At 48.2% G+C, this 26,009-nt stretch overlaps 1 protein-coding gene across 1 annotated transcript in view; it reads right to left on the bottom strand.

The window, feature by feature from the left end:
* Positions 1–26,009, bottom strand: part of CSMD2 (CUB and Sushi multiple domains 2) — a 600,812-nt gene that overhangs the window by 469,740 nt on the left and 105,063 nt on the right. Inside the window, exon 3 of the mRNA XM_047870009.1 lies at positions 25,576–25,688. Coding sequence (XP_047725965.1) covers positions 25,576–25,688 — 113 coding nt within the window. The remainder of the gene's footprint in view (positions 1–25,575; positions 25,689–26,009) is intronic.

The raw sequence follows: 26,009 nt of genomic DNA, 5'->3' as shown, positions 1-26,009 counted from the left end.
GTCCCCAGGATCATGGAAGCCCAAAGCTCCCAGAAGCCATTTTGTTGCCACCTAAAAGGGATGAAGCAGAGATGAAAGATGAAGAGAGTACTGGCAAGACTGGACCAGCCGTTCCTGAAGCCATCCACCCTTTGGACTTCCCTGGAAACCAAGCCAATAAATTTCCTTTGGTGTTCAAGTTTCCTTAGGTTGGCTTTTTCTTGTGAACTGCTAAAAGGATCATGGAAGTAAGCTAAACACATTTTCGATGGAATCCAGATTGCTCCCAAGAGCATTTGGGGCCACCATTTTATCTAGTAATCAAGGGTCATTTGCCAGCTTCATTCTTTGTATATATACCATATTTCCTTGATCGAAGCATGCCATCAGTAATGACAAGCACCATCAATATGAGATTTTTTTTTTTTTTAAAAAGAAGAAAGAAAAATACAGCATGATCCATATTTGTTGACTGTTTTGAGATTAGTCTTGATTTCAGAGGGGCTGAACTACAAGGTAGAGTATAGGAGGGCAGGGTGTACATCATAGAATCAAGGAGATATGGAGCTTCCTACAGGGCCTTTCAAGAAGGGATGGTCTGAGGTAGGGTCATATTCCTGTGGCCTGGGGAAATTCTTCTTAATTCCATTCCATTCTATTATTTCCAACTCTCTTCTGCACCTGGGAGCTTGACGTCGTTCTGAGAGAGGGTTCCCTGTCTGGCTCTGGACTTCCCCTCTGGCTCTTGTTCCTTTCTCCCTCCCTCTTCACCAGCAAATACTTCTGCCCAATCCCTGCTGGGCTGGGCCCAGGTCCTGCTGTTAGTGGTCATTCGCCAATTACCACTGAAGACAGTGCACATGCAAAGGTTACAGCAGGGGCCCAATCTCCCACCACTTACCCTCAATGGCTCTCCTACTGACATGGACAACTCATGAGCTGAGTCCCCGTTTTGGGAAAATGACCTCTCAATGGGAAGTTAATCAGATCGGAGATGGAGAAATCTTCCCAGAGAAAGACAATGAGTCCAGACAGAAGCACTTTCAGCTATGGATGCTCTCTTCGCCTTGGCAAAGAGGCAGAGGGAGAGGGAGAGACCTACTTCTCAGACAGTGATGGGTTGTGGGTTCATTTTTGGCTTGGGCATTTAATGGGGCCACCTTTGAGGGTGGAAATCCATGACATGTTTATGATTAGGTATAACCCATCCAGTCCCTGTATATATGATGTTGCCCAGGTCCTGCTTTGGTCCTAAATAGGGCAGGGAGGCCATTGGAAGGTAGCGTCCAAATTAGCTCTGTGGCCCCAGGCTCAACATCATGAGCCAAGGGGAGCCCACCAAGTGGAGTCTCCCTTGCACCGGCCAGGTTGGCTGGGTGTATATTACCTGGGTTCCTGCCTCGCTTCCCTTCCTGATGCTACAGCTCCCCTAAGACTGGAGCCTTGGCTGAATCCAGTCACCAAGGCTGGGACACTGACGCTCCGCTGAGTTCAATTTTTCTTCCACAGATGGCTCCCGCTCCTCTGAAACCACAGATCTGTATTCCAGTGGGACCCACGCTTCCCAGAGACAAGCATAAATCATGCACATGATCACGACCCTGACCTCTCTGGCATTCAGCAATATCGTCCATCAAGATCTTTCTGTCATCCCTGATTCCTGGGGATCATGGACAACAAAAATAGCATACGTGCCAACATTTCTCTAATCTACCCCCATACAGATATCACTAGCTGATCTATGCACTCTTCTCAGTGATTCTAGCTGTGGCTTCAACACATGGTCCTTGGCAGCCACAACCAACTCACTGATGCCAGCATTCAAGGTGAGAGCCATTTGGTCTGTCTGCCAGATTCTCCTATTGGTCCACACATGGCTCCCTGTCCTTAAGGCTCTAATCTATCTTGGTTCATCACGAAGCCCATCCTGATTCCCAGCCAAAGCAGGCACCTTTGGGGCAGTCCTCCCAGGCTTCCCTTGATTCCTGTGGCCCCTAACTCAGAGGCTAGTATCTTGCCTCCTGGGGCGGGGGAGGGGGGGGAGGACCCTGCATATTGCACCTGGAAAATTCTGTGGACTCTAGACCCTGCTCACCTCTGCTCTTATTATACCCGGTCAACTGCTCATACCCCAGGGAATGTTCTCATTCCCTGACTCCAGTTCACCATCCCACACTGCTTCTGGAGTAGTTTTTTGTTTTTTGTTTTTTTTCCAAAGTGCAAATAACAGATGAAGACAAGTAAGCAGCCTGGGCTTCCAGACTGTCTGGAAGAAACTGTTCTGAGGCTTATCCCTCACCCCTGTGTTTGTGATTGCTGGTTTATGAGCTTGTCTGTCTTACTTGGCTGTGAGCTCCTAGAAAGCATCAAAGGACCTGGTCCTGTTCATCTTCATTTTTGTCCTAATATCAGCACGATGCAAGATGGGATGAATAAATGAATGTGCCGCACAGTTTGTTCTTGAGTACTGACACAGGAAGTTTCTGCTCTCTGCCTCTTCTTCTCCCACGGGCCTCCAGCTTATCCAGGGTGGAGGCATGACCATTCCTAGGTGGAGCAGGGCACTTCCCTTCTGCCCTACTCTCCCACTCTGGGAGAGTAGAGGCCCCCAAGAGATAGCAAGAAAGAACAGAGGAGGGTGGGGAGGGGAAGCATCCTCTAGAGAGCCAGCTGGGCAGTGGCCTTAAGCATGGACACTCTGAAAACTCTGCTAATTCATTGCCCCCAGAAGGTCTCCATCTAGTCCAGAAAGAGGCAGGTCCCGTGGACAACAGAGCATTCCAGAGTGTGGACGATGCCCAAAAGAAGCCTCTAGAATCTGAGCCCGGATTACAAGATGATATGCAGGGGACTGGCCTGCTTCCACCTGAAATGCCCTTTCTCTCTCTCTCTCTTTCTCTCTCTCTCTCTCTCTCCCTCCCTCCCTCCCTCCCTCTCTTTTCAGGACTCAGATGCCCCTGAGCATCATTATCCCATTTTGTCTGACCTCAGTCTCCTGGAAGTGCCCCACTCTGGGGCAAACACACAGAGGCATTCACTGGGTCCTCAGTAAGTGAGGGGCAAGCCAGGGCAGTGGCCACAGAACAACAAACTCCTGAGAAACACGGGTTCTGCCGTAATTCCTATAGCTGCTGGGATACAGGCAGCCCCTCAGGACTGGCCTCCTCTGACCGCACCCTGCCCCCTCTTTTAACCTGTCAAATTGGCGAACCATTGTTTAAAAGTATTAATATTCAGTGATGCAGAGGGTGTGAGCAAATGTGTGTACATTGCTGGCAAGAAGATAAATCTTTATGGAAAGCAATTTGAAACCACCTACCAAAAGTCTTTGAAATAGGCCATGCCCTTATGGATTTATTCTAAGGAAATAATCAGATGCACCCAATGATTTATGTATAGGGATTTTTCATTGCAACATTATCATAGGGGAAAAGTGGAAACAATTCAAATTTTAAACACAGGAGTTTAGTTAAATAATTATAGCAATATAAATATATAAAATTTCAATTTAATGCACACATTTACAAACATATACCCAGAGGGATAAACACCAACCTATTAACTGTGGTGATATCTAGAAGGTCGTATCACAGTTCACTGTAATTTTCTTCTTTGTGCTTTTGTGCACCTCCCCCATTTTCTCCCATGAACATGGAATACTCTTAAAATCTATAAAAGCAAGACATGTGGTCTTAAGAAAAAAAAAAAAAGACGTGCATCTCCAAATCTGGCTGTCAAGCTGCAGTTTGAGTATAAATTGTTTGACTCTTTGAAAAAGCCTAGAGATCTCACTTAAACCAACAAATGATTATGCTTTATAAAGCACGCACAGCCAAATCAGGATTCTGAAATGTGCTGCCAGTTCCCCACACTCATCAGTCAGCGGCTCTGACTCCAAGTGGGCACAGGTGAGAAATAAAAACCACAGCTGTGCTCAGGCTTTCCATTTGACCACCCATCTTCCTCCCCCCACGTCCCCCGGTCCAACCTTCCCAAGTACCGCATGAAGAAATCATGGCGGGTATCAGCACTGGCCCCATTTTGATAAGGGGGCAAGGGCAGGTCCTGAAAGGTTCAAGGTCCCACTCAAACCTGTCGCTCTAGTGAGGAGCCAGGCTGAGACTTTAATCCAGGTTTCTGACTCCATCTACCATGGTGTTTCAGCTGCTGCTTGTCCCCTGGAACACTATGTGGATGGGCTGAAGTTCCTGGGAGTCAAGGTGGAGCAGTGCTAGGCCTGGGCACAAGGCAAAAGAGTCGGCGGGCTTCTGTCCATCTGAAGGCAGTCTCTAGTGGTCTGCCACAGGGCTCTATCATTGTCCTGTCCGACAGGGAGAACTATGCGGAACACCAGGTTTGGGTTCTGGAAATCCTTCTCAACCACGCAGGACTCTGTCATCCCAAGCTCCTTCTCAGCTTTTAAACCCACCCTGGTTTCTCTTATAGTAAAAACAGAGCCAAAGAAACCCAGAAGCTCACTTGGCCCCACATCCCCCCTTATCATTCAAACATCTCTAAAGAGGTGTCTGGATGCTCAGCTCTCCTTCCTTGCCTCCCATTCATGCCTCAGCCCCCTGCATGGGGGTGAGGGAGACCTCCATGGCTAACTGCACTCACCCCTGGGGCAGAACCCAGTAGACAGGTGCACAGGCTTGTTCTTCCTAGAGGCTCGGCCCCATTTACCACTGCCGTTGCCCCTTCTTGTGGGGGCCCTGACCCCTTGGCATCTGTGCACTTTACTGCCAGTCTTCCCAAAGCCCCAGCAAGGGCCCCTCTGTGTAAGCCACTTCCTCTGCCTGCCCCGGGTGTCCCCCAGGGTTTTGGCTCTGACCCCCACCTCCCGCACCCATCCCGGTGATGGCCTCTCCCCGGGTGACTCCTGCTCTCGCATGGTGCTGACTGCTATGCTGTGATGCTTGATGTCGTGTGTCAGACTGACAGGCCACAGGGCACCCGGACTAAACACTGTTCCTGGGTGTGTCTGTGTGGGTGTTTCTGGAAGGGTGCAGCATTTGAATCGGTGGACTCAGTAAGTGGAGTGCCTTTCCCACTGCAGGTGGACACCATCCAAGCTGTTGAGGGCCTGATAGAATAAAAAGACAGAGGATGGAGGAACTGCACCTTTTTTTCTGGCCTCGCTGCTTGAGCTGGGCCATCTCCTCTCGTCCTCTCCTGCCCTTGGACTGGGATGTGTACCATCAGGTCCTCTGGTTCTCAGGCCTTCAGACTCACACTGAATCACACCGTTGGCTCTCCTGGGCCTCCAGCCTGCAGATGGCAGATCGTAGGGCTCCCTGGCCTCCATAATCCCGTGAGCCAATTCCCCACTTTACACACACACACACACACACACACACACACACACACACACTATAAACTCGTAAATCCATTGGGAGTGTCTTTTCCTAAAACTGCTTGACCTCCTGAGACACTCTGAATATTCCTTTTCTTTCATTGCCTCCCCCATCCCCCAAATTTAATCAAATATCAAGGCCTGCTGATTTCGCCCCTGTGCGATCCGACCCCAGCCTCCCCTCTCCATCCCCAACCCTGCTGCCATTATCTCGGCTTCAGGCCTCACACCTGGCACCCGTTTTCCTAGGAGGGCCCCCACCCTCTGGTTTGGACCCTTTCCTCAGCAGCCACAGTGACCTTTCGAAACGTCTGGTGATGCCACTGCCTTGCTTCTGAGAGCCCTTCCACAGGTTTCTGCCGACCACAGACAACACTCACATCCTTGACATGCATACAGGCCTCTGGCTCTTGACCCCGCGTGTTTTTACAGTGTCACCTTACCACCTTCATTACCTTCTAATTGTTATTCATTAATTTGAATACTGACCCACACGGAGCTCTTCATACTTGCCATGCTGGCCTTGGCCTCCAAGTCTTGGTTCAGGCCACCCCTCCTGCCTGGAATGCCTTCCTCTCCACTTCTTCACTCCCTTGGCTCACTGGACCACTTAAGGTTCAGCCATAGTGGCACCACCTCCAGGAAGCAGAGCCCAGACAGGAGGTTATGGTCCCTTATACTCTACGTACTGGACGGCCATGATGATATAGACCATCGAGCAAGTATGCAGAATGGGCTGGGTGGTGTTCCTGCATTCTCCGTTTTCATCCTCAGTATAACTCTGCAAGGTAGTTTCCACCGTTTTCACATGTGTACGTGAGGAAAGTGAGACAGAGAGGTTCAGGGACTTCCCCAAGGTCACACCAACTCTCTCCATGATTTGCTTATGATCTCCCTCCGCCTCAGAAAGGCCTGCTATCCTCTTCTCACCCTTCACCTCTCTGCTTCCTCTAGGAGAACTCGTCTAACCCGTCCACCTACCCACCCGCAGCCCCATCGACCCCATCAAAGCCATGGTGCCGGACTGCAGGCCTGGCCCCCAGCTGGGCTCGGAGCTCCATGAAGGGCTGGGCAAAGGCTTCTAGATCACCAGTGGGGCCTCACTGCCTTACACTGTGCCAGTAATTCCTGCTCAAATTACTACATGCTTCACTTCTTTTTCCACTGGAGGCCAAGCCCTGGTCTAATAACTCTAATAACTTCTAGATGGAAAGGTAGCTAGAGGTGGACTGAGGGCAAAACGGTCAAAAGCTCAGAAATCTGCCTGTTAAACTGGGCAAGAGAAATCCCAACTTCCACTGGCTCTGGGGTGATGTTTTCTTTCTTTTTTTTTTCTTTTCTTTCTTTTTCCTTTTTTTTTTTTTTTAAATAGGCCTCACACCCAGTGTGGAGCCCAGTGTGGGGCTTGAACTCACAACTGTGAGATGAAGACCTGAGCTAAGATCAAGAGTCGGACGCTTAACCGACTCAGCCAACAAGGGGCCCCGGGGGTGGTATTTTCAAATGCTCCTTTCCAGATGGAAAGTCAAAACAGAGAGTCTGTGAGCATCTTCTCACGAGAGCCCATCCGTTCTCCACTCTGGTTCTCTGGGCCTCTCCATCAGTTTTGTTTACTTTTCATTTCCAATAGTGAGTGAAATGTCTATAAACATTTTCTGAATGACTAAGTAAGTTGAACGAAAAGAAATGATCTGGATGTCAGGGGACGTGAGTGTTAGAACAAGGTCAGCTACTGACAGAAAGACTATGGACAAATCACTGCCTGACTGGGTCAGTTTCCTCATCTGATGAATTGGCAACATAGGCAGAATGGCTCAGAGTTTTCTTCTATGTGGGAAACACTCTGTCAGAACGTAGGTCACCTGGCGCCGTGGCCTCTGATTCTGCCTCCTATTCATCCCACCTCCAGGCACCCCTCCAGCCACCCAACTCCTTGTTGCTCCCTGAACATGTCAGGCCCACCTCAGGGCCTTTGCACTTGCTATCCCTGTTGTCTGGAGCACTCTTCCCCCATACATACTCCTGGCTCACCCCTTCACCTCTTTTAAGTCTTCACACAAATAGCACCTCCTCAAGGAGCCTCCCTGACCACCCAATCTAGAATTGTAACCTCCCCACCCTAGACCTGTCCTCTCCCGCTTCTCTGCTTATCAGTTTGCTTTGCACTCATCAACATCTATATACTGTATATTTTACTCATTTATTTTGTCTACTATCTGTTCTATATACTGGAATGCAAACTCCGTGAGGGCGTTTGCTTTGTTCACTGCTGCGAGTCCAGAATGTCAGCTTGTGCCTGGTGCTCAATAACATTCGTTGAATGAATGAATGATTCTCCGTCAAAAGCACACAGTCCCATGAACGGAGCCGTGAAATTACTGCCAAACCCCAAACAGCTCTTCCCTTATAGCTGTCAGGGCTTGGGGACACAGGTGATAGCCCTGCCTCTCCCTGAGTTTGTCTGCATGTCGTCCTCGTCATCACTGGAACCAGGGTCAGCCACCTGGTGGAACCGGGGCCCCACCCAAGACCTCACTTTTGTGAACCAGCGATTAGCCTTTAGAAAGGAGCCCAACACCAAGCCTAAGCCACAATCTTGCTAATTGCTCTCCGGGTGCTAAAAGCAGCAAGCTGGCTAAGTGTTCCAAGGAACATCTCCAAAGGACAGCTACGGAACAGCACAGCGCTGGGGCCTGCATTCCAGAAAGCACTGCTTTGAAGGCAGACGTTGCGGATTTCCTTTCAAGTATTATCACTCACTGTCATGCCCATTATGGATTTTTCAATCCATAGCTCCCCAGGCAGTAGGTGCCCGCCAGGCAGAGCCAAGCTTCCACTCCCCACGCTTCAGGCGATTCTCCACCAGGGCTCAGGCCCCCAGCACCCACACGCACGCACGACCTGCCTCGCTGCTCCGAGCATTGACTTCTTGGCAACGGGGGCCTCTCTTGTTTCTCTCTGGACCTCAGGGCGGGACACACGGGCTCTGCCACTCTCCCGACACCCTCCACTCAAGCAGCACTTTGCGAGTTCCACGGATGCTGGGCACCTGCTCCCAGAAGACAGGAAGGGGGCCGGAAGCCCCGGGGCGGGGAGAGGCTCTGCTTCGCCAGGGCCAGTACTGCCCTTGCAGGCCAGACCTCTGGAAGCAATCGATGCTACAGCCGCTGTAAGAACCAGGAAACAGACAGAACTGGCAGAAAGGGGTGACGGGCCCTCTCTCGATACCCCAGGCAAATACAGCTTTGGGGGTAAAGAGAAGCCCTCTTTTCAAAGTCTGCTCCCTCTCAAAGTCATCTCATCTGACCCCACGGCTTCAAATACTGTCTACATTCTGAGAGAGAAGGCTCCAATGTATCTGCAGACAGACCATCTGCACCCAGCTGCCTCCCCATCGGGCCCTCCCGATGGCCAACAGACCCAACTCAGCTCTAGTCTTCGCACCCCCGAGCCTGCTCCCCACAGGTTAGAGGCAGCTCTGTGCTATAGTTGCTCCAGTCAAACCCTTGCAGTCATCCGTGACTTTTCTCTAACCACCCCATCCAATCTGTCAGCTGCTTCTGTTGGCTCCACCAGAAAAATCCATCAAGAACAGGCCTGCTTCTCGTCCCCTCCACTGCTGCTGCCCTTGTCACAGCCCCCTGGTCTTGCACCCAGGCTCCTGGCTCCCACCCTTGCCCTCCTCAAATATATGCACACACACAGCAGCTGCTAAAAGGTAGGTTGGGTCAGGCCCTCCTCTGACCTGCTGGCAGGTCCCTTCGCACTCAGAGTAAAAGCCAAGTCCTTCCCATAACATAAGACTGTGCTGATCTGGTCCCCTCTTCCCTCTCTGACTTTATCACCTCTTACCACTCTCTACCCCAGCTCAGTCTCCTCTGATCGCACGGGCTCATCTCTGTTCTTCAAATGTACAAGGCAAACTCTTGCCTCAGGGGCTCCTGGATGTTGCTGACTCAGAGCCTGAGGATTCTCCAGGACGTGGTGGTCTGGAACCCCGATGTCCATCCAGGGAGCCCTCCTCCTTGGGCCTGAGTAAGCAGCCGCCATGCCCACACCCTCATCTCTCAAGCAGTTTGCATCAGAGCTATTGGGTTTCTTATCCATCTCCCAACTAGCTCATGGTTGTCCAAGATCAAGGACTGGATCTTACCCATCTGTGTTTTCCCAGGCCCTGTTCAGAGTATGTTTTCAAGCCATGTTTATGGATGGATAGATAGATGGATTGACGGATGGATGAACAAAAAAGCTAGGTTTTCATAACCTTTACACTGTTTGGTACATTTTCTCCTCTTTGTGCTTGACTGAACAGCAAGAAACCAAGGAATCTACTCTGTCTGTGTCCTCAGAAGCCTCACCAGCAGCCAGCCAGCCCATGTGCTGCCTCTAAGCGGGACCCATGCTGTTCTCCAACACAGCTGAGGGTGCGGCACGGGCGAGAGAACATTCTCCCTGCCTTGGGAATGGTGGGGCTGCCAAAAGTTCAGCCTTCCAGACATTATTTCCCAGGAAAGGAAGGAATCTTCCCACACCTCAGCATCCATTCAAGATGGACATGGAAGCTTTACAAGACTCTCACACGGTCCCAGAGCAAGGAACGATCTATAGGAGGAGGCAAACCCAATCCCACTGGGCATGGCTACAGATGAGCCTGGTCTTATTCCAGTGAGCTCAGGCATCGACTCCATTTTACAGCTGACAAAATTGAGGCTCGGAGATATCACGGCCTGTTCTCCAGATAACATGCAGTGAATGACAGATAAACCCAAGAACAATTTGGTTCCAAAGTGCAAGCTCATTCTACTGTCCTGGCTGTTTCCTGCTTTACCCTGACCTCTAGAAGGGGGTGGAAGACGAGCTAGGTGGCAGGCATGAGGGGGCAATGTGGGCACTGGCTCTAGGTGTACTGTGCCTGAGGAAGGATAATGTCCCAGGTGACATGCCTTCTCTGGCCTTCCACAGCTTACTGAGTCACAAAGGGCTGCAGCGGCTCCAGGGGCTGCTGGAACATGGGTCGGGTAGAGGGTTTTTATGGGGATGGCCGGCTGCGTGCCTGTATCCCTGCAGTCTCAATGTTAATGGGGCTTGATTGGCAGGGCCCGGGCCGGTACTAGGGATTAGAAATTGCTTTGGATCAAAGTCAATCGAATTAATGGATGGGGATCACTGATTAAAGTAGTGAGTTCCAGAATCACAGAGTCATTGAATTAGCAACTCGTAGATCTTCCATTCATTATAGAAGGCATCTAGGGAAAGTCCCTATCCAGTTCAGCCCATCTTCTGACACCAAAGAAATCCTCAGTAGGAAAAGAATGCTGCACCTAGGGTCTAGGGAACAAGCTAGTGTGGCTGGCCACCAGCAGGGCGTGTCTGTGAAGTGTCCTGCTTTGTCTTTTAAAAAATGCCTACTTGTATTGGACCTGCCTGTCTCTCCCTCTCTCTCTCTTTCATGTATGTGTGTATGTAGAGATACAGAGATATAAATAGTAATATAAGGTACAAGCTTTAATACTGCTACCCCTGATAAAACTGGAAGATATGGCATGTTGAGCCTGTAGATTTGGGCACTCAAAATACACCACTTATGCCCCCTGGGACTATACAGTATTTCACTGATTTTTTTCCCCACATTTAACATTTAAACAGCTCAGGAATTGAAAGGAGTTTTACAATCAAGAGTGTGTCATAGTTTAATTGGTAGTGTTCTTTCTTTCTTAGTGGTGCATAAAATAATGGCGCATCTTACAATTGATGGAATGTTAAATTGATGCAATCCAGTACACATACCAATTTGAGAAGTATTCTAATGGCATCTCTGGTAGAACTTGATTGGTCAAACCCTTGCTTGAGCACCTCCAGAGATGGGGAGCTCATTACCTCAATAATTAAAACTATGCAGAATTTCTTCTTGTGGCTTGGCTGGAATTCACCTCTCAAACATCTATGCAATGGACATTGTCCTGCTCTCTGGAACAATTCAGAATAAACATTTATTTGTTTTGCATGTAACCCATCCTCAAGTCACCTCCAAGTCCTCTCTTTAACTATTCTTTAGAGATCATTACTTCTCTCATTCATGTTTCCCAAACACCTACACTGTGCTGGGTCTTAACACTGGAGATACAGTCTGACCCTCAAAAACACCTTGTTACTGATCATCGCTTTATTGTGTGAGTTTCCTTCCTCTGAATGTGTCCACCTCCTAAGATCGGTGTCTATACTTCTGTCAATACAGCCATGTGATGTTTGGCACATGTTCTATTCACAGACAAATGAAAGCTTTGTGTAGTTTTCACATAAGCCAGACGTCATTGCTGTTGATTTTAGTTTACTCTTTGGATTTTGGATTTTCTCCTATTTACCCTTTATCACACAATCAACACTAGAGCAGCCATTAAGAGGAAGGTCAAAAACACCCACAATCTCACTGCCCTCCCACAGCAAGTGCTTCCCTTTTTTATTTTCATCCAGTCCCTGTCCGTATAAGACCTACTTTACACAGTTGCAATAAATATGGGGAAACAATTTTGCGTTCTGCTTTTCCACTGAAAATAATATCGTAAACATCTTTCTATATTACTAAATAATGCTATTATAATTTTAAATGGCTGCATAAATCCATTAGGTAGATGGACCATAATTTTCATAGGCATCCCCCATTGTTGGACATTTTTACAGTTTCCAATTTTTCATCATTATAAATAACGCTGAAATCAACACTTTCACACATAGAACTTTCTTCTTCTGTTGAATTACTTCCGTAGGATATATTCCCAGGAGAGGAGTTACTGGGTCAAACGACATGAGCATTTTATGACTCTTGATACATGTTGTCAAATTGGATTCCCAAAGGACTCATTTACATCACCACCAGCAACTGTGAGTGTGCCTTTTCTCTGTATCTGCTCCAGCACTATCTTTCCGCCTAAGGGTCTTCAAGCTAATTGACTAGGGATAAAGTGTCATTTTATTGTTTTAATTGACACTCCGTTGATTACCAGCAAGACTGAACAGCTCTCCTGACTATTTACTTGCTGACTCTATTTCCTCTGGTGTGAACTCCCGATATCTTTCTTACCACCCTGGCTGGGCTCGTTATATAATATAAAGAATCAACCTTTCCTACCCTATCTGGCATAGTATTATTCAACACTCTCCATTGTAGGTGGGTTTTGTTATGTAGAACTTTCACATTTGAATATAGCCAGATCAGCACATTGTTTCCTTTTGCTAGATCCTTAAAGTACAAAGCTTGGCACTGTGCTCCATTATAGTGAAATATTTATTTTGATCCAACAATCCTGGCTGCATGAAAGTATTTTATTCTTTTTTGCCAGCTGACGTCAAACTGCCTGGGCTCAAACCCACATTCTACCTCTTACTAGCTGTGTGGCCTCAAGCAAGTTACTTAACTTCTCTGTGCTTCCTCAGTAAAATGGGGATAATGGTTGCACTTACTTCATAGGATTGCTGTGAGGCTTAAATGTTGACGCGTAAGCCACTTGGAAGAGTCCCTAGCACCTGGCAGGAGATGAAGCAATGTTATTCATCGTTACAATCATCAGTGTCCAATGTATTTGCTCTTCCTCCCTGCTCAGAATCCTCTGCAAAATTTCCGGCTGTCATCCCTAAGGCTTCATCTCCATCACTTAACACTGGAGATCCCAGTCCCTGGATCATGTGTTCATCAGGACTCTTGAGGTGAGCTTTTTCAATCAGTTACAATCACATCATGAATGTCTACAGACAGGAATACCATACATATTTTGTTTAAGCCATTGGCAAAAACAAGGTGTTCCACGTGTAGGGCATTTCTTCTATTTCAGCAGCTCAGATACCCATCCATAAGGAACGTGGGCAGTGTGGCATGAGCCCTGGGCTAGGTGTCCCCTTGTCCTGGCACCCTCTACAGTGCTAAAGAAGGTCCAGGCACATTCTGTGCTGGGCAATGGTCCCCATCTGCCATGGCTCCCTTGGCTCTAATCTGTCCCCTGTCCTTCTCACCATCCCTGAAGTACAAATCTCACAGGGTCACTCCCCTGCCTAGCACCCCTTGGTGATGGCCTCTCTCTGCAAATAAAGCCCAAACTCCTTCTTGTGGCCTCCCAGGCCCTGCTGGAGCTGGCCTCCAACCCTCGTCCAGCTCAGTTCCTGCTACTCCAGCTTCTCATATTCTACACTTCTGCCAGGCAAGATTTCTTACAGGTGCTCACTACACTTTCTTTCTTCTGACCTTTGATTTCATTCATTCATTCATTCATTCACCAAATATTTATTGAGTGCCTAACACCTCAGGACCTGTTCTGGGAGCTGAGGACTCTGCAGAGAATAATAACCACGCAAAACAAAGAGGAAGACCCTGCCCCCTCCCCAAACTCGTAATCTAATAGGGGAGATAGACAATAAGCAAACAAATAATCGTTATCATATGTCAAGGGGTGACAGGGAGTAGGGGTGGTGGGGGTGCTGTGTTACATAGTATGGTCAGAAAAGGCCTCTCTGATGAGGGGACATCTGAGCAGAGGCCTGAAGCAAAGACAAGGCAGAAAGCTACGGGGCCTCCAGGGCACAGCGACAAAGGGAACAGAGTGTATGGAGGCCCTGAGGCTGAAATGCTTGGCTTGCCCATTTCTCTGCCCTCTTCCACTCCACAAAACCACTCCCGGTAATGGAATTCATTACCAAACCCAATCTGCATTATTCCTAAAATATAGCTGGATAAAGGTCTTAAGGAAAGAGCAGGAAATGAAGAACTGGAAAGGGCAGGTTGAAAAGTAGGGAAGCAAAGCCATCACCTATGAGACAGGGTCGCTGGCAGCAAGTGTCCTCATCAAGGTCAAGACTAGGAACTGCAGGCTTGGAAACACCCCAGCACCCTGACTCCACAGCGCCTCCTATGTGTGGGTTTGGAGGACCAACTGGGAGTTATTTTGGGAGGCAGCACAGAGCGGAGAGGTGTGCATGCCCCTTAGGTGCTGTATAAACTCAGGCGAGGTAACTAACCTCTCTGGGCCTGAACTTCCTTATCCGTGAAATGGGGATCTTAGCAAGGCCTTGCTCTTGAGGTGGTGATGTCCGGGGTCTGCAAAGCTCCCATTGCATTGCTGGGCCTGTCACAGGTGCTCAACACATGCTGGTTCCTTTGTTTTCTTCATCTCAAAGGCCCTGGGTGTGCGCGGATCCTGTGGCTCGTGTGAGGATAGAGGACTGTGAAACAGCTTTCATGCAATGGGACCGGAAGGACAGGGATGCAATCTGTCCACCCCCAAACGGCCAAATCAGCCTCCCCCACCTAACCTGCTAGGTGTTTTCCCTCCTGCTGTTAAAATGTAATATCAATGGGTGCAAACCCTCAATTATCCACACTATTAAAGGGAGGAGCTGGAAAGAATAATCCAGAACAGTAGCTTCTCACCTCCAAATTATCAAACAATGGGAAGAGAGGAGATTGGAATATTCAATCTGATACTTCTGTGTGGAGGTGTTATCCTCGAGGCTGGGGGGGGGATGGTCCCCCCAAGGAAGAGGAAGTAGGAAGGCATGTGTCCTCTCAAACGCCAGGGCAGGGGCCAGTGGAAGAAGTTCTGATGGGCTCACCTGACCTAGACCCATGGGAGGGAGGCAGATGTGAACATCCAGCTACAGTCTCTGCTAGAACAGTGGTTAAAGGCGGGCCCTCCCACCTCCCATCCAAACCGAGGAAACCACATTCCCGTCCCCACCAGTGCCTCAGGGGCCATTATGGGAGGGGCTGGCAGCGGGCTGGCAATGGCCCCTGGTGAGCCATGTTTGGGTTTAATGGGCTCGCCCGCCTTGGGCACAGATATGGCAGGAAGGGTCAAGGCTGGGGCATCCTGCAGCCTCCCGCGAAAAGGGCGTTTATCAACTGAAGACCTGTGTTAATAGGTGTTAAATAGAGTTCAATGCAGAAAATTGAGAAGTAATGAGACTCGGAGCCAAGAGAATAAATTAAGAGGTGATCACATGGCTGAGGGAGCCACCACCTGAATGTTGAGAAGGAAGAGCTTGGACCATCAGAGAGCCCTGGGTCGGGGAAGAGGTCAAAAGGACGAGCCACTGCACAGGAGGCTGAGGCGTGGTCAAAAGCAATTAAGGAATTACCATATTTCATCAGTTCTAGGGCACGCATTTTTCCATTTTTTAGTATCTTTGAAATTGAGATGTGTTTTGTAATCAATAGCATGTCATACTTCAATTGGCAACATGTTTTTCTTTCTCTGTGGTACATCAAATCGAGCTATATCTTCTAACAGAGGGTATCTCAGATTCAGCGGAATACGGTCCCAGATACCTTGAGCGAATCTCTTTCCTTGTTGGGGTCTTTTACATGGGCGAGATGAGCACCTGTTGTCAACTCCATCTTATTTAATCATTGTTTATTGAGCATCCACCACATGTCGGACCCTGGGCTAGACACAGCTGTCAACGGTGATCACAACAGTCCCCATGTCTGCTTTCTGAGTGCATTAGGAATGCCCAACAGGCGTTGTTTGTGCCCGGTGAGAATCGCATGGAGGAGGGATTATCAGTGTCTTCCTATGACAGGGGCGGTCACCCCCCCCCCCCCCACAAAGGTTACTAGCCGGCTGGGCTAGGAGCCGATTCTCCCTCCCAGACCTGAGCCTGCAGCCTCAGTGCTCCCCATCACTCCCCTGCGTGTCCCAGCCATCCGGAAGCACGCATGGGCATGGAGAAGGTGAAGGAGGAACAGGAAAGGTACAAGCAATGCGTGGGATGGGGGGAGATGGGCCCAGGGCTGAGAGGCCATGTCTGCACCACCGGCAGCCTGTGGGTTTGGGTTAAGCAGAGACTGGGAGGAGAACAAAAAAAGGAACGAAGTGGTGGTGCAGGGGGGAAGTGGGTGGAGGAGTCTGAGGAATGTAGGGGAGACAGAGACTGGAGAGAGTCCAGTGGGGTCAGAGGAGGAAGGGGATGGAGGTAAGTTTGATGTCCAGGGCTTTCATGACTGGAGGGGGTTTGCTCTCCATCCTGGAAGCAATCGGAAGGTTTAAGTGAGAGCTCCCCTGAGATCCTTGCACCCCAGCATCTAACGATTTTCTGAATCTTTTGTTGGACCAAGAGTGACTACAGACTCTTAAGAGGAAGGCTCTGGGGCAAGGCCCCCTTGTGCAGTCGTTCAGGCTGAGTACAAAAAGTGAGTGCAGGGGTTCTTGGGTGGCTCAGTCAGTTAAGCGTCCGACTTCGGCTCAGGTCATGATCTCACAGTTCATGGGTTCAGGACCCGTGTCAGGTTTTGCGCTGACAGCTCAGAGCCTGGAGACTTATTCAGATTCTGTGTCTCCCTCTCTCTCTATGCCCCCTCCCCCTCTTGTGCTTTCTCTCTCTCTATCTCTCTCTCTCTCCTCTTTAAAAAAAAAAAAAACAGCGCAAAAGGGTGCCCAGACAGAGGGGTGATGAGAACCAAAATCCAGCCTCTCCTCTATCCACTAAGCCATATGCTCACAGGGCAGTGTGCCCTCAGGGTGGACACTTGTGCTAATTTGCACAGAAGCCCTATATGGACTAGCAGGGATCCAGATTAGCAGAGACAAGCATTAGCTACCAGGGCAATGTCCCTGTTGCGTGCCACGCCTGGGACTCAGGTATCATGGTGACAGAAGAAACAAAAAATAGGCGGCCTTCCTTGCTCTTGAAGACCCACAAGGCTTGACCAAAGGCTTTGTTGGGAAATAATTTTTTCACGCCCACAAAACACACCAGGCCCTATTATAAGAGCTTCCTTTCACTGAGTGCCAACTGTGTGCCAAATGTTATGCTAGGTGCTTTCCAGACCTTTTCACTAATGCTCACGCTCCTCTTGAAAGGAAGAGTGGGTTATCCCATTTTCCATAGGAGGGAGCTGAGAGGTTCGGTGCCTTGCCCGAAGTCACACAGTGGGGACAAGGCAATGATCTCCAGAGACCCTACCAGGCAGGAGAGCAATTTTCTCCATGCAGTAGAGGAGTTGGTATTTATTGAATAGAGACTCTGTGCCAGGCATTTTATATACATTAACTCTTTTAGTCCTCATTACAATCCCTTGAGGGGGGCATTACAGATTCTCTTTGGCAAAAAATCAGCTCAGGGAGGTTGGGAGACTTGCCTAAGTTCTCATAGGTAACCAGCATTTGAACCCACCACTTTCTGACCCCTGTTCCTTTGCCCTTCCCCCTTCCAAGAGTCTTAGGTCCCAGAGCTCTTTAAAGCTGGGGGCTCCTTATGCACGCATATTCCTCGAAGCCTACCTTGAGACCTGGCATAGAGCATCTGTGGCAAATATTTGTTGAATGCATGATGAATGAATGAATGAATGAATGAAGGCAGAGAACTAAAGTGGATGTCCGCCTTACCTGCAGGTAGTCTGGCCACCTGAAAAGGCTCCTTCCCCTTCATCACCGTGTCTTCTAACACACTGACGTGAGGAGGGTCAGGGCACTGGAGTTTGGTATGATATCATCGTCAAATTATGTTAATGCTCTTCCCCAAAGGGGGGAAATATCACTGTGCATGATGAACTGTTTGTGGAATTATTGAGGACGTGATATGAAATTCATCCTGATTCCCCACTTATTGAGACGTGCTGCCCAATTTGTCTCAAATGTCACATCTCTATGTATTAATTTGCTACTCCACAGTACTGATTAAAAGGAATGTTCTCCAACTCCCAAGGCAGAGCCATCAGAAATGGAGCAGGTTCACTCAGGAAGCACCATCCCTCCTGGGCAGAGGAAATGGACATTCATTGCCTCCCACCCTAGAGGAGGCCTCACCAGGCCTGCTGTTCTGGCCCAGAGCAGGCTGAATGGTGCAAATTGCATATATATATATATATATATATATATATATATATATATATATAATATATACACACACACACACACACACACACACACACACACACACACAGAGAGAGTTGAATAGCTTCCATTAGCCCAATTTTGAAATGTCTGCATAATGTCCCAGAATTGGGAAACCCTTTCAGAATGAGGAAATTGTCCAAGAGGTAGAGACTGGGAGATGGGGAATCAGCAGGCCTAATTATAGGAAGAAATAAAATCAGGAGGGCCCATTTCTGGACCCCAGTTTCCCTGTGTGCACAGTGTCATGTTCACCTTCAACCCTGCTCCACCTCCAAAAGCCACGAAAGCACGCCCTGGCCCGAAGTTTGCTGCAAACCTGCCTCTCCTCGTCTAGCATCCAAGGGAGCTCCATCTTTGTTCTTCTGTCCCCTACAGACGTGTCTATCTGACCCCCAGGGGTGACACTGCTGACCTTCCACTGGCAGCAAAAGCACACGAAGGTGTTCTTTCAGAAGTGACACTGCATTGAGTGCGTCCTCCTCCTCCCCTGTTCTGGTGCCCTTTGGGAGTACAGGTGGATGGGGGCAGAGGGGGGAAACTGTGGTTGTGAAGGTGAGGCTCGGTTGAAAAATCAGCAACTGCACACAGTAGGCACTCAGTAAATATTAGCTCAGTGAATGAAAGAATCTCTACCATCAACTTTATGGGTGATGTCAGCCCCTCTGGGATCATTCTTTCAGGTGGACTAGTGGTTCGTGGGTGGGCTTCAGAGCATGTGAATTAGATGAAAGGAAATACAGGGAAGTGGTGTGTGTGTGTATATGTGCGCATGTGTGTGTGCACACATGTGCATGTGTGAGCATGCATGTGTATATGTGTGTGTGCACGTGTGTCTGCAAAGACAGTCACAGCTTTCAAGTTCATGACCTCAATCCCCAATGTATAGAGCCTGCTGGATGTGTTATGAGCATATTTAGTTCTAGAGCCAACCCTCTCTGATGGAAAGAGCAGAGGTCATGAAAAGGCTAAGCTCCTGGCCTTGACTCGGACAGTTCTGGTCCACCTGGTGGCAGGACCTGAGGCCTCATCCCTGTCCAGTGGGTGCCCTCACAGGCAGTCCTGGTGCTCATGGTGATGGACAACTCCGCCCCTTTCCCAGAGAGGCCACGGTCTGTTTGTAGACTAGACACAGCATGAGGGTTTTAGGCAAACTCAGGAGCCAGGGGACTGAGGCAGAGCTGGGGCTGTGACCTCTGGTGATGACATTATCTTTTCTTTCATCTCCTGAAATAGTCCCAGGCAAGTGAGGTTAGCATGAGGGCGACTTCGTTAATCCACTGATATTTATCAAGCAGGGATAATTTGCCAGGCCCTATCCTGAACACATCGTGGGACTTGTGCATTCTCTTCCTTAGTCTTCACAGCTCTGTGAAGCATATTCTTATCCTGATTTTACAGATGTGGAGGTCAGAGCTCAGAGAAATGAAATTACTTGGCCAAGGTCTCATAGCAAGTGAATGGCAGAGATGGGATTTGATTCCAGATATGGGTGAATCCAGAATCTGAGGTCTCAATCATTGTACTATGCCACCTTTCCCCTTAATGGTTACCCCTTAATGGGAATTTGCAAAAATAAGGGTACTTCATCCTTCTAGAATCTGTGGAGAGGCCTGATTTTTAAGGAAGCCTCCTATGTTTTGATAGTGAAATCCCACGATGACAGATTTAGCTAAGCAGAAATAAATACCAGTTTTCAGATCTCAATGATTAAATAGATCTGATCGACTAAGACTTAGCACTCAGGGATGGGCTTTCCTTCACCAAAGTGTCAGACGGACTGCTCGAGATTAATGGTCCTAAAACGCAAAGGTGCAACCAAGATCAGGCATTTAAAACCTGCAGAGACTCATCTAATTGACATTTCTGATCGGCTTATAATAACTCCTGTTTACCTGCTGAGGAGTCTGGAATAGACAGAAACATCTCCACACAGTCTTTGAGAGTTGTGTGTGGAGAAGGCGAGAAGTCTGGCAGCTAGGCTGGGAGAAATAATACCTGAAGACAAGGCCGAAATATCAGGGAGAGAATCACCGGGGGCAAACTGAGAAGTGACGGCTTCCACATACTCGAAGAGGGAGAATGAAGGACAGACAGGCAGAGCACCGGTGGGGCAGGGACGGAAACCGTCGCAGAAACTAAGACAAACACAACTGAATTCCAGCGGGATTTGAGAGTGCAATGTAAAAATAAAACTCTAAAAGAATAAGATGAACATTTGTATGAATATTTATCTGATTGTGGCAGAGAAGAGGCCTTTCTAAGCATGACACCAAAGGTAGATCATAAAAGTAAAAAATTTTTAATTTAAAACTGGTGGCATAAAAACTAAAGCTCCTGCACATCAAAAGGAAACGCATAACTTTAATATCTTTAATATGCAAAAACCACTTACAAAAAAGATAAGAAAAAATACTAGCGCCTCAACAGAAAAATGGGCAGAGGCGGGACAGGCAATTTACAAAATGCTCTACAAAAGGCCAGTAAGTGATGACAGGGGCTCAACCTTCCCTATCATCAAAGAGATGCAAATTATAACAACAAATGAGATTTCATTTTTCACCCATCTTAACCAATGAAACTGACTTAAAACTCACCAATGTGCAACGTAGGGGGCAGAGGGATAGACCCACGTGTGCTGTTGGTGGAGGTGTATATCAGTATAACCTCTCTAAGAACACTGAAATTATGTATTAAAATGTAAAATCTACCCACTCTTTGACCCAGCAATTGCACTTCCAAGAATTTATTCTAAGAATATAATTAGATGAGGGTTTAAGTTGTATGTACAAGAATGTTCTTCACCTAAGTGTCCACAGAAGGCTACTGGTTAAATAATTGTGATACATGCAAACCACAATGGCTCCCTCGCTGATACTCATTAAGAAGGACAAACAAAGCAGGGCTACTTTTATTAACATAGAAAAACTCTGTCCTCGTTAACCAGATTACAGAACTGAGCACATAGCATAATTCCTGATATGTATGGATCTGCATTTATGTGCAGGTGCCCATGTGCATGTGCAGAGAGCTGTTTAAATGTACACTCACTGGAATGGCAGAGGTGAGGCTGGACCCTCTGCAGCGGATGGGCAGAGCAGGATGGGGTGGGGGTAGATCTGGAGGGCAGGAGGAGGGGGAAGTGAATGGGGTGAGGACTCCTGGGGACTCTGTGCCGAGAAAGGGTTACTAGAGCCAGCAAATGAATATACAGGACACTCTGTTAAATGTGCCTTTCAGATGAACAATGGGTAAGTTTTTAGTATAAGTATATCCCGTGGAATATTTGGGATATACTTACACTTTAAAATATTCAAGTTTTTAAATCTGAATAATTTAAAATTCAAATTAACTGGGCATCCTGTAGTTTATCTGGCAGCCCTAGCTTAGAGGCTCTGGACATATCTCTTGTGGCCTCCCCCGGGGAAGACCCTGACACCAGCCTGGAGGCGCACTGGAGCTGAGGCAGGCTTCCCGTGTCCTTCCCTGCCTCTGACTTAGCTCCAGTTTACCTGCCCATGAAATGGAGTCACCAATCTCTGCCCTACTCCAGGAGTTTGGCAGGGAGTGCGGCACAGAAGGGTATAGTCTTTAGTGCCAGAGAAGCCACGTAAAAACTTCTGGCCATCAGGTAGCCTTAAGCTGAACACAAAACTCTCAAGTCGCGCGCGGCTCATACATCTGTAAGATAGAGATAGCGATGTCGGTCCGCAGGGCCACCGTGAGGATTAAGTGAGATAATGTATGTAAAGTGCCTGGCATACACTCAGCACTCAATACAAGTTGATCCCCTTCCCTCTGGTCCGTGGCCACAGCCCACACTCTCGTCCCCGGGGATTACAAATCAAGCATCTCCTGTCATCCCAGGGGTTAGACGATTGGCCTTTTTGATCTTTCCCTTGAAGCGGCAGCTGCTGTGGGCTGACACTCTTCACCTGACTTCACCTTTCTCCAAAGACCCCCACAGCGGTTCGATTCCTTATCTGTATGTTTCACTCTCCCGATGCGGTGGAGGAGGCAAACTCGCTTTGATAGCAGACTTTCGGGGACATCAGCCAAAGGGAGCTGCCGAGAGCAGGGCCCCGATGTTTGATGTTTTCTTTTAAACGGATGCAGCACTGTCCTGACTAGAGAATGTAAGGGGGCCGTCCTGGCTGGGGGCAGTCCGGGCTGGTAGGGGGGCCTCCTCTGCTGGAGCCTGTCTGTCTACCACTGTCCGGCACAAATGACTGAGGCAGACTCCGTGATGGAGGGAGGGGCTGATGTCTCTCCCAGAGAGCCAAATCTTCACAGTCTTTCTGACTACTGGATCTCCTGAGCCCCCTCTAGTGAGGCCCGGGTAGTTCCAAAAATTCTGCCCAAGGTCAGTGAGTCAGTTATAGACCTAAGAAGCTAGTGTTTATCAGTCAACCCCCAAATGTGGGATTATCTGGTATCTTGTTGATAAGCCCGGTGACAGACAGGCCCAGGCCACCGTGGTGAATGCATGCAGCACGTGGTTTATTCCCAGCAGAGGCTGCCCCTACTGGCTCCTCCCACCCTCTCCACTTTTTGCCCCCCCCCACCCCAACTTTAGGTGTTCCACAAGTCGGTGCAGTTCACACTCTTCCAAATGCACCCCCGTGGTCCAGTCCCTAGGCCAGATCAGTGAGGTTTGGTGAGAGCCCCAGCCTTGGCCTCTCTGTGGGTGGCTCCCTTGTTAGCACACGCATCTATGAGCCACTCTGCCAGGCAGCACAAAGACAGCAGCCACACAGACTGGAGTCAGCAGAAACCCTGCATGGGTGACCGCATGGGGGCTCACTCAGCCACAGCCACCTGTTTGCACTGGTTCAGGGTTTGCCTGGGCCTCGCCTGCAAGGTTTTGTCTTCTTACCACCAATGTCACTGTTATGTGGCTGAGCTAGGGCAGGCCCTTCCTCTGGCCCACTGGTCCTGCAGCATTCTCATGTCTGCACTGCCTCCTCTGTGCCAGGCAGGTAGAAGGAGGGACCCACCAGCCTCTACTCTTTTTCACTATTGTATGGCCTCTTTTGAATCACAGACTCTTGGTGAATGTGATGGAAGCTTTAGTTCAGCTCCTTCCGGTAGAATTTCCGGCAATGACAGAAGTGTTCTCTACCTGTGTTGTCCACTGTGGTGGCCACCATGTGGCTATTGAACACTTGATATGAAGCTAGTGTGAGTGAGAAAATGAACTGTAAAGTTTATTTAAGTTTGACTAGTTTAAATGTAAATATTCCCCTGTGGCAAATGGCTACTACGCTGGATAGCGCAGCCCCAGACCGAGGGTCAACAAACATTTTCTGTAAAGGGCCAGGGACTAAATATTTTAGATTTTGTAGGCCACATGATCTCTGCACCAGTAGCTTGACTCTTAAGTTGTAGTACCTGCCAGGAGTCATATGTAGTACATCAACAAATGGGCTTAGCTGCATTCCAGTAAAACTTTATTTACGAAAACAAGCCGGGGCTGGATTTAGCCAGGGGACCATAGTTTGTTGATCTCTGTCCTAGACCTTTTCTTAAAAAAATACACATATCCATTACATTCAGAATTTTGGCCCTAATTTCAAGGGTAGACCCTTCATGTCCAGGCTACATACAACTTCTGATTTAAAAGGCCTCAGCAAATATAACCTCAGCTCTGCTCTATGTGGTGGAAAAGTGCTTGGCATTGTTCTGCAGAGGGGACAATGTGGTTAGGAATCAATAGGACGCTTTTTCCCTAAAGCCTTACAAAAATCCAGGCCTCAGCTAAATATCTACAATGACTGCTGAGTGAGGACATCGTGAGGGCCCAGCCAGGTCCCCCTGGGTCAGTCCTTCCCAGCATTTCTGCAGGCATCAACTCTGGTGTCATTGACTCATTCCACCACCGTCCCCAAACACAGCCAGTCTCCCCAAGCCTAGTATGTCATAGAAGGAACTCATGACCAGAGATACTGTAAGGAGTTTCTGAAGAGGCCTCTTCTGAAGAGACTGTAACTCAGACTTTGAGAGAATTCCTTTGGGTTCAGGGACAAAGATTCAGGGTGAAGATGTAGCTAGAATGACCAAGATTACAGGCTTGATATTGGGAGAAACTGATCGTTGTTTTTTGTTTTTGCTTTTGTTTTTGTTTTGTTTTTCCAAAGAAACTGGATTATCTCAAGAGTCCTTTAGAGATACTTAAGTCTTTGTCAGGAGCCCTCAGCTAAAGGAGACTGTGGTTGTGTCAGGAGCCCTCAGTTAAAGTGATCTGGGATTATGTCAGAAGCCCTCAGTTAAAGGCATGCAGAACTTTCTACAGAGCCTCTCAGGAACCTTTGGTTAAGACTAATTGAGACCTTTCTCAGGAGTCCTCAAATGCTGAGGTTGAAGCATCAGACTCTGTCCCTCACACCCCTACTACCAGGGGTGGGCTTTGCCAAGGAGGTAGGACTTGTCCTTTTTCCATGGTGTATTTCTAGCCAGGACAAAGGTGATATCTATTTCCATATTGCTATAGCTTCATTCAAGAAAGCATCACCTATTCTTTAAGTTCTTGGAGGTAAGGGAAAGAAAGTTTTTGAATAACTGGCATGCTTTACTAGGGTGTTATGTCATTACTGCTATTAATTATCATTAGCAGTCTTAAAATATGCCTATTAATGATCTCAACACAAAATAGCAGTGTGGTCTTAGCCAAGAGCAGCATAATTACCTATTAATGAGATGTAAATTTCCTAGGGAAATGACAGAGATCTAGAAGTTCCACCTTCTGAACTAATATAATAAAGTTAATAACAATAATAGTGTATAATCTGAAGATATTAGTGTTAATTTGAATGCCAACACCATATTTAAACAAGCCGAGAGAAGTGGAAATTATTTGCATAACTCAAACCAAGAAACCCTAATCTGTGCTATTAAGGAAAAATTGATTGTTCTTTTCTGAATGATATAAAACTGACTCTTTGCAGTCCCTATATGGAGCAGAATTTTTTTCCTGCTACTTATTTTTTTAATTTCTTTTCCTTAGGTTTTCTCTCTCTCTTACTTCTAAAACCAAGCAGAGGCAACTTGGACAATTAAGTCCAATAGAAAACAGAATTAAAAAAAGAAAAACACAACAAAATGCATTTAGGGGACAGAGAAATAGATGCTACCAGGCCCTCAAGATGAATTACCACACCTGAGCTCTGATTTCAATTTTCAGTTTCCTGGGAACATGGCACAGACAATTTAGGTAACTGAGTTACTGGATAGTAGGCAGCCTTGTGGAAGGCGGGAGCTCTGAATCTGAAGCATCCCTTGCCCACAGCTGAGAGCAGCCTGGCCCCGCCTACGGCTATTCCGACCTGACGCATCAGATCCCCATGGTGGGGGCCATGAGGCACCTACCTTCGTAGCTGGCATGGAAGCCCTGAGCGCTGACCGCGTAGTCACTGATGAGGCGCAGAGAGAGGGTGGTGGCCACACTGACGATGGTGGCTGGCAGCTGAAAGCCTGTGAGCCTGGAAGACAAAGAGGCGCGATTTAGGGAGAATGACCCCCTTGGGAAGTGAGCGTCCGTTATGCATTTATTGAGTGCTTGCTGGATGCACAATGCTGATTTAGGCACAGGGAGGGATATGAAAGAAGCCTAACATTGGGCATAAGCGAGGAGTCCAAAGACAAAGAGGTGATGGAGCAGAGGTGACGGCAACCAGCAGTCTCCTGACACAGACACGTGGGAGGCCACTTTCCGGAAGCCATGGGCCATCCTGCAACCTGGAGGACCTGTCTCAGGTAGGTCTCTTACTCCTTTCTTCTCTTTGGGTGTCTTCTCCTGTCCC

Source organism: Prionailurus viverrinus, chromosome C1, assembly GCF_022837055.1.
Source record: "Prionailurus viverrinus isolate Anna chromosome C1, UM_Priviv_1.0, whole genome shotgun sequence".
Classification (NCBI taxonomy): Eukaryota; Metazoa; Chordata; class Mammalia; order Carnivora; family Felidae; genus Prionailurus; species Prionailurus viverrinus.
The sequence above is the reverse complement of the archived record's forward strand: the minus strand, read 5'-3'. Positions and strand labels throughout refer to the sequence as shown.